Source organism: Anastrepha obliqua, unplaced genomic scaffold, assembly GCF_027943255.1.
Source record: "Anastrepha obliqua isolate idAnaObli1 unplaced genomic scaffold, idAnaObli1_1.0 ptg000009l, whole genome shotgun sequence".
NCBI lineage: Eukaryota > Metazoa > Arthropoda > Insecta > Diptera > Tephritidae > Anastrepha > Anastrepha obliqua.
The window spans coordinates 3,070,919-3,087,631 of NW_026562178.1; the positions used below are offsets into that span (position 1 = coordinate 3,070,919).

At 39.4% G+C, this 16,713-nt stretch overlaps 1 protein-coding gene across 1 annotated transcript; it reads left to right on the forward strand.

Annotated features, from left to right (window-relative positions):
- The first annotated feature begins 12,541 nt into the window (after positions 1-12,541).
- LOC129251193 (uncharacterized) lies at positions 12,542-14,847 on the forward strand. The gene is made up of 3 exons (XM_054890553.1): positions 12,542-13,952; positions 14,069-14,343; positions 14,407-14,847. Exons 1-3 carry the CDS (start codon positions 12,542-12,544, stop codon positions 14,845-14,847), a joined length of 2,127 nt encoding a protein of 708 aa, XP_054746528.1.
- The last annotated feature ends 1,866 nt before the right edge of the window (positions 14,848-16,713 follow it).

Genomic DNA, 16,713 nt, shown 5'->3' on the forward strand with positions numbered 1-16,713 from the left:
GAAAAATTTTTTTTGTTTTTTTTTTTTTATTATTGGTGAATGCTTTTATTGGTGAATGCTTTAGTTCAGAGTATTTCCATCCGCTCCGTGACTAGGGTCTCGAGATAGAGACCAAAACGTGGACCCTAGAATGTGTTTGTACAATATGGATATCAAATGAAAGCTGTTGATAAGTGCTTTAATACGGGGTAATTTTCATACCTATTGATGACTAGGGTCTCGAAATATATGCCAAAACGTGGACCCGCCGTGTCTTTGCACCGAATTAAACCAAACTTACACACATTGTTAAGGAGGTATTGAAGATGGTTTCCGTATAGTTTGGATACCTATTGGTAGATAGGGTCTCGAGATATAAGTCAAAACGTGGACCCGGGTAACCTTCGGATGTGTATGTACAATATGGGTATCAAATGGAAGCTGTTGGTGAATGCTTTAAGAAAACAAAAAAATAAATAATTTGCGCGTACGCTTCTGTTAGGTGTTTGGCCGAGCTCCTCCTCCTATTTGTGGTGTGCGTCTTGGTGTTGTTCCACAAATGGAGGGACCTACAGTTTCAAGCCGACTCCGAACGGCAGATATTTTTATGAGGAGCTTTTTCATGGCAGAAATACACTCGGAGGTTTGCCATTGCCTGCCGAGGGGCGACCGCTATTAGAAAAATGTTTTTTGTTTTTTTTTTTTATTATTGGTGAATGCTTTTATTGGTGAATGCTTTAGTTCAGAGTATTTCCATCCGCTCCGTGACTAGGGTCTCGAGATAGAGACCAAAACGTGGACCCTAGAATGTGTTTGTACAATATGGATATCAAATGAAAGCTGTTGATAAGTGCTTTAATACGGGGTAATTTTCATACCTATTGATGACTAGGGTCTCGAAATATATGCCAAAACGTGGACCCGCCGTGTCTTTGCACCGAATTAAACCAAACTTACACACATTGTTAAGTAAGTATTGAAAATGGGTTTCGTAAAGTTTGGTTGTAATTCGGAGCACTGGCAACGGGTACAGCGTTCTTTTGAACCAGCCATAATGTCGCTTACTTTTTTAACACTTGGGGCGGACCTGAACTGTCAAATTGACAGTGTGAGTTACAATGTGTCAATATTTCTTTCTGATTTGGATATATTTACTCAAAAACAAATAGAAGAACAAAAAATATTGTTTATGCCAAAGCGCTTGAATAAAGAATAAAGAAATAAATAATATGAAAATCATATATTTTCTGTTCTAAACCATATCTATTCTATTTTAGTGTGCCCAGCGAAGGGGGCCGGGTTTGCTAGTAGAAAATAAATTTATAAAAAACAGGTATTAGAAAAGCTGAATACACTATTTTAAATCAATTCTAATTAAACCAAATATAAAAAATGAAATAAAAATATCGAACAAAGAAAAGTGGGTACAGGATTTGAACCTGAGTCAAACATGAGACTATGTACCGCATACACAACACGTCTTTCACGATTGTGCTAATCTACAATTACCAATGAAGTTTTCTAAATCACTCATCTATTCGATTCGCAGTTTTATATGCACATATTCTGCGTTAGTTGAAAGTTTGTATGCGTAATTATATGCATGTGTATGTGTGTTTGCGCGTTTGGCTTTCTGGACAGATATTAGAATGATATTTTCTCATCAATATAATTTGGATTTGATGGAATAGATTATAGACATATGTAAATATTTTCTGTTTTGATTGATTTATATAAAAATCAGGTCATATCCATTATGAACTATTTTATACCGAAAAGAAATTTCCATTTATAAAATACAAAAAAAACAGTATTTTAAAGAAATTTTAATTAAAATAAACTCAAAAATTTTACCAAACTTTCCTGGTTTGAATTGTAAAAAAAATGTGCAAGAAAAAAAAATATGACTTCAGGACTTGAACCTGAATTATATACGTGCCAAAAAACAAAACGAATAATTCCGTCGACTTTAGCTTCTGCACCACAAACTAACTGCCGCGGGGCCTTCTTAATCGCAAATTTATTCGCTTCGATTTCCTTAGTAGTGTGCCGAAAAATCTTATGAACTTCCTCAGTAGTTTGGTAAACGCAGAAAAAATCTGAATTGCTGTCCTAGCGTGGTAAGTAAATATAGAAACCCTCCACTCGCGTCACTCGCGTGGTAAATATCTGCAATTCGCCACTCGTGAGGAAAGTTGAATTTGAAATGACTTATTATGAATCTACAAATTAGAACTCGAAAAAAGCTCTTTTAACATTTGCTCCTTCTCATTGCATTAACATTCTCTGGTACTATACTGCCTCGCCGGTGTGCATACACAGATCCTAACTGACGAGAGACAGTGTTTTTGACTATACAAAACAGCTATTGTTTCGATAGTCTTTCCTTTACAGTGTGTATTTCAAGAAATATGTATAGTAAATATATAGGCGGAAATATGTACACGAAGACTTATTTACATGAATTTTTAAGTGTTTTAGACATTTTTGGCTAAAGACAAAACGGTTTGGAACAAAACTCCGCAACCAAATCGTCAAACTCCTGCGAGAAATATCGTCAGACAAAGGGCTGGGCCACATAGGAGTACAGAAATGTTAACAATAGCCGATACATTTAAAAAATGTCAATCGGAGTTGTTGATATTATCATGCGTTGCACGAATAAAAAAGCAGAAGCTATGTATGAACATTATAATAACAAAAATCCTCAAAAGAAGCCGCGTATATGGAAGAAAGTTACGGTAACAGAAATGTATTATTTTTTTGAAATTTTGATATGTGCGCGTGCAAAAAACTCGAACACAGGCCGCGTATATGAAATGTGGAAGAAAAGCTCATTTGCTTTCTACCGTGCAACGAAGAAGATTTCAATCACTTTTACGGTTTATACGTTTTGATGATCATATAACACGCCGTATACAAACAACCACAGACAAAGCTGCACCAATCACTGATGTATCGAACACGCTGAATGCAAACCTAGCAACGATGTACAGACCAACGGAACTCTTGACTATTGAAGAGCAACTTTTTCCTTATCGAGGAGGAACGAAGTTTACCCAATACATGCCATCAAACCCTGCTAAGTACGGTCTCAAACTGTTATGGATGTGCGATGCAAGTAATGCTTATCCGCTGAAAGGAATTATCTATACAGGCAAGCAAGGTGAATCAAAGAGAACGAGTTGTGAAAGAACTTGTCGCCGCTTACAGAAGGATCTGGCCGAAACATAAGCATGGACAGATTTTTTACAACGCTACCTCTGACTAAAAATCTTCTTTCTTGGAACCTTACTATCGTTGGTACTTTGAAAAAACAAAAAAAAACAACAAAACGTACATTCATTTCCATAGTGAATAATTTGTCTTTCGGTAATTTGTTAATTATTCTAGGTATTTTCCTACTGAACTGTTCTTGTACGCTTTAATTTCGTCGGTAAGTTCTTTATTAATTTTATTAATTAAAAGGGTTTTCTCAACAGGTGATCGTGTTTGATACCATCTTCTTCACATTTTCTGTTTCTTCAATACCATTTCTCTTATTTCTTTGGTTTACTTGTGGCCTGAGACGGTATTCTTTGTGATAAAAGTACTCTGTCAAGCTGCATGTTGGATGTTATGTGTCAATTTAAGTACTTCGTCGCCGAGCTGATCCTTTGTGTTATCACCAGGCCCTTACAAGATTTGTTTAAATTATCCCAATGAGTAAGGTGTTTTGCCAGTTTAAATGGATGTTGTATTGTCATAATATTTTCGTGCAAAGTTGCGTCGAAAAGTTCTCTTCATTTGGTCGTTTTGAGTCGTGATCCCCCAGTGGGTATGCTTGGCGCTAAAATCGCCAAGCATTACAAATCTATTCATGTGACTGTTTATTAGTATGCATTTTCAGCACACTTCATTGTATGTATGCCCTGGAGGGCTATATACCGTGGAAATTGATATTCTACTATCGGCATTTAACGTAACATTAGTTGACGGACTGCCGGATGATCTACTCAAACATGGCGGCACGAACCTGGTAAGATACATGCACCGGCTTCTATGCAAAATATGGTTGGATGAAAGCGAGCCTACATATTGGAATTTAAGTAAGCTCTGACCAATCCATGAAAAAGGTGATCCTGCAATTGTCAGTGTGCCAATTTTCGCGGAATTAGCCTTCTAAATATCGCCTATACGGTTCTACCGAGCGTATTGTGTGAAAGGCTGAAGCCCACGATCAACCAACTAATTAGACCTTATCAGTGTGGCTTTAGACCTGGAAAATATACAATTAATTAGATATTTACAATACGCCAAGTCTTGGAAAAGACCCATACAGGAGAATCGACACACATCATCTTTTCGTCGTCTTCAAAGCTGCATTCGCAAAGTACCTATATGTCACGATGTCTGAACTCTGTATCCTCGCAAAACTATCAGCAGCCTCTCCGAACCGTTTGATACCAAAAAGGTTTCAGGCAGGATGACTCGCTGTCGTGTGACTTCTTTAACCTGGTGCTGGAAAAGATCATGCGAGCCGCAGAACACAGTCTTGTCTAAGAGCGTTTAATTGTTGACGTATGCGTATGATATTGATATCATCGGCCTTAGCAACATCGATGATAATTCTGCATTTCCAAACAAGGCTTTTTCAAATGTGCGCGGTATCTGATGATAATATATTTTGGTGTTTATTTTCCGTTACATGTAGCGCATCTTTATAACTGGTTTTAGATACTTCTTTGTTTGGGTTTGGAGCTCCGATATTACCTTTATGTTACTTGGTTTGCGTCTCACGTATTTCTGTAGCTTTTTCGCTACAATGCAACCTCTATACCTAGCCGAATAAGTTTCTCCACAGTTGCAACATTTAGGTTGTTGTTGCTCCTGTTAAGCAGTTAAAAATACAGGATGCATTTTTATATTAACGAGCAGCCCAACGTACTAACCAACAGATCCACCGAAAACACCGGAGTTAATTGATTTTTTCATCGCTTGATGTCTCAAAGGCGTTCGACAAAGTATGCCACTATGGGCTACTGAGAGAAAAAAAGCGCTCCTACACATAGCCCAAAATAAAGTCTGCGTACACCTTACACATATTTTTAAATTGATTAAAAACTCAATAAATATAATTTATTTATTTCGTCTTTCAGTACATTCTTAAATTGCAAAAGCAAAAGAAAATAACAAGATTCCTCATTTCATTGTTTGCATAACAGTAAGTAATTACAGTAACTTGTAAATATAGCAACCAGAAAGTCTGTGCATATAGAAAAAGCTTTATAAATATACAAGACAATATTTAGCATTGAGTTTATTAACTTCTTTGTTTCCTAAGTTGTAATCTTTCAGACCACCTGCCCCCATGCATTCCCATACCATAACTCCATCATCGCCATGTTTGACTGTACCAAGAACAATTCCATGGTAACCGGTTCTACGTTACCGGATTGGGTCGAGTTTTTCGCGACCAAGAGCTGCCGCCCCATTAAACTAGTCCTGTCTAGTGTACCGTACCTCACCAATATTCTATCATCAGAACATCCTACGCATCAAGTCTGCTTCAAATAGTTTTCTTCAGACAGGAAATATTCTATTGCCACAGACGGCTTCACCCGAACTTATTTTATTTTGGTGCCATCTAAAGATCTGCTTAGGCCTTAAGACACATAGAGAATGATCCATTCGATATGTAGCCAAGTGTTGCTCCCGCCATCAGGCGACCCCTGCCTCAACGGCTTTATCGTCGAATGTGCCCGCACTGCAAACAGTCGTACTAATCAAACCTTAAAGGATAGGAGCCCATCGATTCAACACAGACCCACAGCCCTCTTACTCGAACCCTAGAGCCGGGTCAAACCAGCAGCTTTTGGCACCCCGCACATTTTACTCTGTGTGCCAGACCAGCGGTCTTCGGAACCTGACATCGGTCAAGTGTAATTCTTGCAATGGCTGGTGCTACTATCGGAGGTGCTCTGGCCTGCGCACTACCCGTGAGTGGAGATGCGACTTCTTTGCCCCCTGCTGCAGAGCTCTCAGCACAGCAGGATCAGCGCGGACAATCCCACGCGTCCCTCACACACCGCGTCACAGCAATAATCGAGAAGAGATTCAAGCTTCCCCAACTTAAATGCAATGGACTCACGAGCAAGATATATGAGACAGTCGACTTCATGAGCCGATATGGGGTCAAGATAACTGTCGCCCAAGAGGCAAAACGGCACGCTAGCTCCCCTCTGATTACCAGAGATGGATATAACGTGCGGTGGAGGCCTAGCATTTATAGTCCACCACACACTGCAGTATCGTCTCATCGATAATGGCATCGACTACAGGGACAGTACCTTAGAATGTCAAGGTATAGCTGTCCGGTCAAGTGATGCCGAGCTCAAAATATTTAACATTTATATATCCCTGTCACCTATATCCCGGCAGGATATCACCCTGATATAGGTGCGCTCATCGGAGGTGAAAACCGATTGGTTGTAGGTGACTTTAGTGCGCATCACGATCTTTGGCATTCAAGCCTGCCAAACGATCGTAGGGGACAACAACTGGCAGAGCATATAGACGATTCGACATTCAGCACTGTAAACGACGTCGTCCCCACCACCAATTGCAGCAACTCGCCTGACATAAAAATAGCTAGCGCTGGTCTGACAAATAGCATAACGTGGCGACCTATGTTGTCGCTTGCATCCCCATTATCATCTCGATCGAGAGACCTACCGAATTCGTTTCGGCCGATCACCGGTCATCGTATATATAATATTAACTTTAACAAAACTAATTAGGCCACATTAGGGGAAATTAACTAGGACACCTTCGCTGCTCCCCTCATCCTCACCGATGTGCGTGTAGGCGAACGCGCATTCCGCAAGGTGCTTACAGCCACTGCGACTCGCTTCATTCTTGCTGGAAGGATCCGGGACATACGTCCCAATTTCCAATTGAAGCACCCGTTCTAGTAACCGAGCGTGAAAACCTACGCTAGGCCGATCACGGGGATCCTCGCATAAAGTATCTCAATTTGGAGATCCGGCAACTGGTAATCCACCATAAGCGGACTAAATGGGAAGAACATCTGAAGACCTTTGGTCCACTGTACGGCCCTTGTCAAACCCGACGAAGCACAATGATAAGGAGGATATCACCTTCAAAAGTAGCACTTTGTCGGGCCCGAAGAGATGCCCGAACTATTTTAGTCGTCAATTCGTACTGCATCCTCCGACCGAGAGATCCAAGCGTCGTATCATCAGATGACTGCACAAATTTACGAACAGCAGTGCGCCACTTGCTTCCGCTGGCGATGAGGTTCAGGGGCCCTTTAACAAAATAAAATCATCTAAAGCTATTCGCCTTGACGGACTAAAGATCCTGATGTTGAAAAAGCTGGGTCCATTGGGAGTAGAGTACCTCACAAGGGTTTTCAATATGTCCATGGCCACTCTCGTAATTCCTGACAAGGGGAAATCAGCGAGAGTCGTCCCACTACTGAAACCTGGCAGACCCGCCAACTAAGGGGAGTTTTATCGGCCGATAATCCACGAAACACCTGACCCCAGTCACACACCATAATGGCTTCCGAAGAGTGCACAGTACCACCTTAACACTCACCGTCACAAAAACTCGGATGAACCGTGGGCTCAACAAAAAACCGCCCGTGCGAAAGGGCTGTCTTAGTAGCGTTGGACCTAAAGAAGGCTTTCGACACTGTACTAGATGATGTTTTTCAGTCGACACTCACTCCAGGGCTGAAGATGTCGACCGCGAACTATCTGAGTGGTCGACATTCGTTGATAATATTTCGAGACTAAATCTCTTAGCAGAAGAATTTGCAAGGAATCTACAAATTTGCCCCACTAAGTCCACGGCGACCCTCTTTACCATCTGGACGAAGAAGGTCAAATTACAGCTAAAGATTAAAGCTATACCCAAATACCCATCGTTATCGAACCAAATTTTTACGTGGGTGTTACCGTAGGAATCAGCGCTGCAGACATTTGATAGGGCCTCAGCCACTCCCAGGTACGTCAGGAGGCCAGTCTTCAAGTGCACTGACGAGGTCCAGGACATAGCAAAACTGAACCTACTGATTCGGTCTGGAAATACACAGACATTATACGACATTCATGGGGACACTCCATCCACCTTCCCAAACGCCCGACCCCTGAATGCCGTTATCGGAGGCAAACCACCATCTATTGCAAGCGAAGGGCTTCAGCAGCCTCGTGAGAGCCGCGTTACCTTGGAACAATTACGTTAGAAATAGTGTAGCAGGTTGAACTCCTACCTATATGATGTACTCAATATATGTCCCGGATGTGTCCAGAACGATACTGATCACCTCTTCACATGGCACCGTAAGCCCACTCACGTATCTCCCCTCTCCCCTGAGAACCAACCCGTCGAAACTGCATGTTTCCTGGGGTTATCGTTAGAACAGACAGACGATGACACCGCACGAGCAGGGCTAGATGAACTGCTACCACAACAACGATAAGTTCAATTAAAAATCTCTTCCGCTTCAATAATTATTAAAACTAAAATTTAGTTAAAAATTTCTACTAACGATTTTTAATTTTATTATAATACTAGCAAACCCGGCCCCCTTCGCTGGGCACACTAAAATAGAATAGATATGGTTTAGAACAGAAAATATATGATTTTCATATTATTTATTTCTTTATTCTTTATTCAAGCGCTTTGGCATAAACAATATTTTTTGTTCTTCTATTTGTTTTTGAGTAAATATATCCAAATCAGAAAGAAATATTGACACATTGTAACTCACACTGTCAATTTGACAGTTCAGGTCCACCCCAAGTGTTAAAAAAGTAAGCGACATTATGGCTGGTTCAAAAGAACGCTGTGCCCGTTGCCAGTGCTCCGAATTACAACCAAACTTTACGAAACCCATTTTCAATACTTACTTAACAATGTGTGTAAGTTTGGTTTAATTCGGTGCAAAGACACGGCGGGTCCACGTTTTGGCATATATTTCGAGACCCTAGTCATCAATAGGTATGAAAATTACCCCGTATTAAAGCACTTATCAACAGCTTTCATTTGATATCCATATTGTACAAACACATTCTAGGGTCCACGTTTTGGTCTCTATCTCGAGACCCTAGTCACGGAGCGGATGGAAATACTCTGAACTAAAGCATTCACCAATAAAAGCATTCACCAATAATAAAAAAAAAAAAACAAAAAACATTTTTCTAATAGCGGTCGCCCCTCGGCAGGCAATGGCAAACCTCCGAGTGTATTTCTGCCATGAAAAAGCTCCTCATAAAAATATCTGCCGTTCGGAGTCGGCTTGAAACTGTAGGTCCCTCCATTTGTGGAACAACACCAAGACGCACACCACAAATAGGAGGAGGAGCTCGGCCAAACACCTAACAGAAGCGTACGCGCAAATTATTTATTTTTTTGTTTTCTTAAAGCATTCACCAACAGCTTCCATTTGATACCCATATTGTACATACACATCCGAAGGTTACCCGGGTCCACGTTTTGACTTATATCTCGAGACCCTATCTACCAATAGGTATCCAAACTATACGGAAACCATCTTCAATACCTCCTTAACAATGTGTGTAAGTTTGGTTTAATTCGGTGCAAAGACACGGCGGGTCCACGTTTTGGCATATATTTCTAGACCCTAGTCATCAATAGGTATGAAAATTACCCCGTATTAAAGCACTTATCAACAGCTTTCATTTGATACCCATATTGTACATACACAACCAAAGGTTACCCGGGTCCACGTTTTGACCTATATCTCGAGACCCCAGTCACGGAGCGGCATGAAAAATACTCTGTACTAAAGCATTCACCAACAGCTTCAATTTGATATCCATATTGTACAAACACATTCTAGGGTTCACGTTTTGGTCTCTATCTCGAGACCCTAGTCACGGAGCGGCATGAAAAATACTTTGGACTAAAGCATTCACCAACAGCTTCCATTTGATACCCATATTGTACATACACATCCGAAGGTTACCCGGGTCCACGTTTTGACCTATATCTCGAGCCCTATTTCCAAAATAAAATCTAATCCATGTTACTCGTGGATGATGTAGCTTTCGAATGGTGAAAGAATTTTTAAAATCGGTCTAGTTGTTTATGAGCCTATTCATTACAACCAAACAAACAAAGTTTTCCTCTTTATAATATTAGTATAGATATATTTCACATTTCTTTCATTGTGACACCACATTACATATTACATGTCCAGTCAGTCAGTAGCGTTGCCGCAATAGACCCATTGTGCAAGGGCTATAAAACTAGTAAATACTGACTTAAATTATTCAGCGCTCTCGTTTACTATTTTTTCGAGTACGGGATCGGATTAGTACACGATTGAAACTATTATTTTATTTCTGTATATTAATAGGTTTTCTATATATATAAAAAGAAGTTACATTTCCTTGATAATCTTATAACTCAAGAACCGCCAAAAAATTTTAAGCTTCTTTTCTATCTTTGAGGAGGTGGTTAGTGTGAAGTTTGATTGAAATCGGGGCAACCGTTCCTGAGTTATGACACTTTATGTGAGTAATGGTTTCCTCTCATACGAAATGCCTGTATGGGAAAAACAACAACAAATACACAGCCGCTTATGAGCGTTTCTGTTGTACTGTTGTGGTTGTAAGTGTATTATGTTAATATTAATTTGCTGTCGTTGGAATTCGGTTGACAGTTTTCTTATGTGCTTTGAGTTCTTTTATATCGTGCTCTCATTGCGAACAGACATACTTTTGGTGAGTGTTAACCATGTGTTTGTTTTAACCACGTACACACATTGAACTTTGAATAATATTTATTTTTATATATATTATCGTCCGAAATGCCTTGAAATAATTTTCAATGTTTTGCTTTTACATTCAATTAGTAATATACTGTACTGAAAGAATGCCACGTGCAAGACGAGCAAACATTGGCAGACGTTCACGTCAATCAAATGCTACAGCGTTAAATCGAAAATCACAAAGTGAAGATATGATATACGTCAAATGGAACGCGCGGCTTTCAATTACGATGCCACCATTGATTACAGCATGCATGCCTACATTGGCCAAATGAATATAGAATGTATACATTGCAAAGCAATTAAATTCAGAAACAAAACGCCTGGTATGTGCTGTGCTGGTGGGAAAGTCAAATTGCCGGTGCTAGAACTTCCGCCAGAAACTTTGCATTCATTGGTTCTTGGCAATTCACCAATGTCGAAGCATTTCCTCTTAAACATTAAAAAATACAATTCATGCTTTCAAATGAGATCTTTTGGAGCTACAAATATTATGAGAGATGGATTTATGCCGACGTTTAAGGTTATTCCTTCGTTTGGAATAAACAATATCATATTTAATTTACGTGCCGTCCCTGTGTTCGATGTTTTTAAAAATTCAGATCCGTTATCTACAAATATTTCTCGAACTTTACAGATTCAAGGACAAATATACCATAGAGCTGGGTCTTTGCTACCATTCCCAGATGGTGACCATCAATTTTTGCAAATATATTTTATTGGTGATGAGAATCGTGAATTAGATCAGCGCTGTGCAATTTCGACGAATACGAGAAGATCAATCGTGAATGAATTGCAAACAATGTTCCATCAACACAATGAATTGGTGAAATAGCTCACAGTGGCACCGATGGCCACAAAATCATAATAAAAGCCGATAAAACACCAATTGGGGAGCACGCCAGACGATTCGATGTACCAACGATTGATGAAGTAGCCATTGTTGTGGTTGGTGAACAGTTTCGGCCACGAGATATTGTTTTGTATCGTAGAAATGAGCAATTACAACGTATTTCAGAACTCCATCGCTGTTATGGTGCATTGCAATACCCCATTTTGTTTTGGAGAGAGGACGATGGCTATCATATCAACATACCAATGATAAATCCAACAACTGGTACATACATTTTTTTTTTTTGCTTAAATATGATTTTTAAATAATTTTCATACGCTAATTAATTTTTGCATTGCAGGTCAAAAATCAACGAAAACCGTCAGTGCGATGAATTTTTATTCGTATCGATTGATGATTCGCCCTCAAGAAAACAATTTTATGTACGCCAAAATTTAAAGTGAGCGATTCAATTTCATCCGTCACAATCAAGTCCGATTGAGATCAGAGAAATACATACATTTGCGTGAGGCAATAATCAATGATGCAAATTTGAATGATATCGGTCGTTTAACAATTTTACCATCATCATATGTTGGTAGCCCACGTCATATGCATGAATATACGCAAGATGCGATGACATATGTACGAAATTATGGCCGACCGGATCTATTCATCACATTTACATGCAATCCGAAGTGGGTCGATGTGTCTGATTGTTTATTTGATGGTCAGGTGCCAAAAGATCGGCATGACATAACGGCCCGTGTATTTCAACGAAAATTTAAAAAATGAATGGATCTGATTGTCAAACTCCGTGTATTTGGAGAAGTGCGGTGCTTTATGTATACCATAGAGTGGCAAAAAAGGGGCTTGCCTCACGCACATATCTTGATTTGGTTGGTACACAAAATAACACCAACAATATGATTGATACTGTCGTATCGGCCGAAATTCCAGATCAAACCATCGACCCAGGATTATTCGAAGTTGTCACGAAAAATTTGATTCACAGTCCCTGTGGTGATATTAATCGAAATTCACCCTGTATGATTGATGGCAAATGTTCGAAACGTTTTCCAATACAATTGATTGCTGAAACAATTACAGGAGATGATGGATATCCACAGTATCGTCGACGATCAACTGAAGACAACGGTAAATCAACTGTAATTAAACTTCAAAATCAAGACGTTGAAATCGATAATCGGTGGATTGTTCCGTACTCACCGATACTGTCAAAAATGTTCAACGCTCAGATAAATGTAGAATATTGCAATTCTGTAAAATCAATCAAATATATTTGCAAGTATGTGAATAAGGGCAGCGATATGGCTGTTTTTGGAGTGGCTCCTGAAGATAGTCATGATGAAATTTTGCAGTATCAAATGGGGCGCTATATTAGTACGAATGAAGCTGTATGGCGCATTTTCTCGTTTCCAATTCTTGACAGACATCCGGTTGTTGTAGATTTGGCAGTTCATCTTGAAAACGGCCAACGTGTTTACTTCACTGCTGCAAATGCCGAACAAAGAGCAGTAGAGCCACGAGCAACTACACTGACAGCTTATTTCCAGTTATGTGAAACGGATGAATTTGCCAGGACTTTGCTATATTCGGAAGTGCCACACTATTTCACATGGAATGCATCAACAAAAAAATTTCAACGTCGCAAACAAGGCACATCTGTTGATGGTTATCCAGGTATTTTTCGAACAGATGCTTTGGGACGCATTTATACAGTTAGTCCAGCCAATATTGAATGTTTTTACTTGCGACTTTTGTTGGTGAACGTACATGGACCGCAATCATTCCAACATTTACGAGCTATCAATGATCAAATGTGCGCCACATACCGTGAAGCATGTCAACAATTGCATTTGCTGGAAGATGATACGCATTGGGATGCTACGCTTCGTGATGCATCAATTTCATCTACACCAAATCAAATTCGTATGTTATTTGCGATCATAATATCAACATGTTTTCCATCAAATCCACTGGAATTGTGGAATAAATACAAAGATTTCATGGCGGAAGACATTTTGATTCGACTTCAACATCGTTCCAATGATCCTGCATTGCTGCTGACATTGGAAATGTATAATGAAGCCTTGATAATGATCGAAGATTTGTGCCATACTATTGCAAATAAAGCATTAGGGCAATTAGGATTGACTCAACCAAATCGTCCAATGCATGATTTATTTGAACGAGAATTGCAACGCGAACAGCAATTCGATCGTGATGAATTGCGTGCGTTCGTACAAACGTGTACTCCACAATTAAATGATCAACAAAAAGATGCATATGACAAAGTGATGCAAGCTGTCAATTGTATTTTTTGGATGCACCTGGCGGCACTGGAAAAACATTTTTGATTTCATTGATATTGGCAACGATTCGGTCGGAACGAAAAATCGCATTGGCACTTGCTTCTTCCGGTATTGCAGCTACATTACTTGATGGCGGCCACACAGCACATTCCGCCTTGAAATTGCCATTGAACATGCAAGCAATTGAAACACCAACATGCAATATTTCAAGGAGTTCTGGAATGGCTAAAGTTTTGCAACAAACATCGATTATTTTATGGGACGAATGTCCAATGGCCCATAAAAAATCTTTGGAAGCCTTAAGTCGAACATTGCAAGATTTGAGACAGAGTCAACAGCTGTTTGGCGGTGCATTAATATTGTTATCTGGTGATTTTCGTCAAACGTTGCCTGTTATTCCGAGATCAACACCAGCTGATGAAATTAATGCATGTTTGAAAAGTTTATTTTTGTAGGCACACGTACAAAGGCTTTCGTTGACGACCAATATGCGTGTGCGTGTTCAAAATGATTCATTAGCACGTGAGTTTTCAAAGCAATTGCTGAAGATTGGCGATGGAAAAATTGCAAGTGATCAAAATGGGTTTATCATGTTACCGAATAATTTTTGCATTATTGTATCATCAAAACAAGAACTCATTGATCGCGTTTTCCCAAATATTGTTCAAAATTACAATAACCATGATTGGTTACGAAAACGTGCAATTTTAGCACCAAAAAATATTAATGTCAATGAAATCAATTTCCACATACAGGAAAAATTGCCAGGTGATTCGGTAACGTATAAATCCATTGATACTGCTATGAATAATGAAGACGCAGTCAATTATCCGGTCGAATTTTTAAATTCTTTGGAACCACCAGGCCAGCCACCGGATAATTTGAATTTGAAATGAAACAAAAAAATGTTGTGTATACAATTGTATTAAATTAAACCTTGCTTTTCTTTTCCCGAAGTAAAAATAAAAATTATATCATTTTATTTTGTACGTTATTGTTCAATCCAGTTCAATCCACGTATAAAAAATTGTTTTTAATTTTATAACGGGGGAAGAATATTCAGTATAATACGGCACGCTTTGAAAAAAAAGATATAAAGGGGGCATAGAGGGGTATGTGGATACATCCTAAAACTGAAAATTATGTAATTTAGCGAAAGGTTAGGCCCTTCGCACACGGCTCGTATAATCATCGGCACGACGTGTTTTTTCAATACAGCATTAATGAGGAGGAGTTTATTTTATTATATTATCTTCTGCATGGGAGGAGAAACAAAAGAAAAAGGAGGCACTGGGAGCATCCGTATATTAGAAATAACTCAAACAGCAGATTATTCATTGCCACGAGGGAGTTACAAGAGGACGATCACAAATTTTAAACATTTTACAGGACATCTAGAAATGTTTTTAGGGAGCTTGTAGAAAGAGTGAACCCGGCTATTCAAATGCAAAACACTAATATGCGCGAATTCATTTGTCCACATTCTTTTTGAGATTTTGGTGGGGTGGATAGAGTACAAGGAGTGGATTTCTGAAATCTACGCTGTGGGAAAAGCCGTGTCTAAACTTTAACAAAAGTTACTTCCTACCCCTTAATTATTAACAGGAGTATCAAAATTTTTGAGGAAAGTTCATAGAATACATTTTCAATTGTAGATAAAAACATTTTAGAAATTTTAAATAAGATTCAAGCCCCGTACCTCAGACTTCCCAAATTAAATAAGGTATCTTTTAGTGATACTTGACCCCAAACTCCATTGGAAACCACATTTTGAAAATTGGGTTAAGAAGGCCAGTATAACATAACTTCCTAATACTGCAAATCTATGTTCCGCCAAAAATTTTGACTCAAACCAGAGGTGCACGATTCATAGGACCACGACCTTTGGACGTACAACGTAGTGGTTCTGCCAATTTCAACGTATGGTTGCCCGCTCTGGTGGGAAGTTCTTCGGAAGGGTTATAATATCACTAAACAGGGGAGGATGTAGAGGACTGCATGTGTTGGCATCACCGGAGCATGTTGGCCTGAACGTCATTTTGTATTTAATTCCCATCGATTTTAACGTTATTTCCTTCGCTGTTTAAAGTGCAATTAGGTTAAAGGAAGTTGGCCTCTGGAGGCAAATTCCCAAGGTACATGATAGCTTTTTGGCTGTCAACTCCGTATTTTTCTGAACTTCGGACAAACTGGAGTTGCTAGGACAATCTTACCAAATAAGCAGAATGGGAACGAGGAGAAAATCTTCACCGGAGCTGATGGAAGATGGAATCGGGAGGCGGAGTGAGGGTTTTCTCTAAATCAGCCATTTTATCTAATATATTTCCTTAAAATTTCTGAATACTATATTACATCAGGCAGAAGTCTTTCCGATCCTGCAGGGATGTGGGACCAAGGAAGATAATCGTTTTTTCCGATACTAGTTTTTTTCGAACTAGTCAACTCTTGTAAAGAAGAGAACAAATCTCTTGTGTGTGCAAGTAATATTTCTCTGATCTGGGTTTCAGGACATAGGAACATAGAGGGAAATTGAATTGTTGTTGAGCTTGCCAGGACTTGCCGGATTGAATCCGTCTCAGAGACCTTCAACCTGGTCATCGGCATCTCCCTGACTATTGTTAAAGAGGGATTGCACAATTAATTTCTCAAGAAAAAATGGAGCTCCATTTCTTCATGTGCTATTTCGAAAACCCTTTGGGCCCCAGTACAATATACGGAGGACTCTGGAAATCCTGGAGGCTTGACGCCATTCAATTTCCAAA

What these genes read in the sequence shown, in the direction of transcription:
- LOC129251193 (XM_054890553.1), top strand. Translation starts at nt 12,542, where the DNA reads ATGATTGATACTGTCGTATCGGCCGAAATTCCAGATCAAACCATCGAC. An exon ending in AGTGATGCAAGCTGTCAATT is followed by an intron (nt 13,953 to 14,068) that starts GTATTTTTTGGA and finishes CCGGTATTGCAG; the next exon opens with CTACATTACTTGATGGCGGC. An exon ending in ATTTTCGTCAAACGTTGCCT is followed by an intron (nt 14,344 to 14,406) that starts GTTATTCCGAGA and finishes TTATTTTTGTAG; the next exon opens with GCACACGTACAAAGGCTTTC.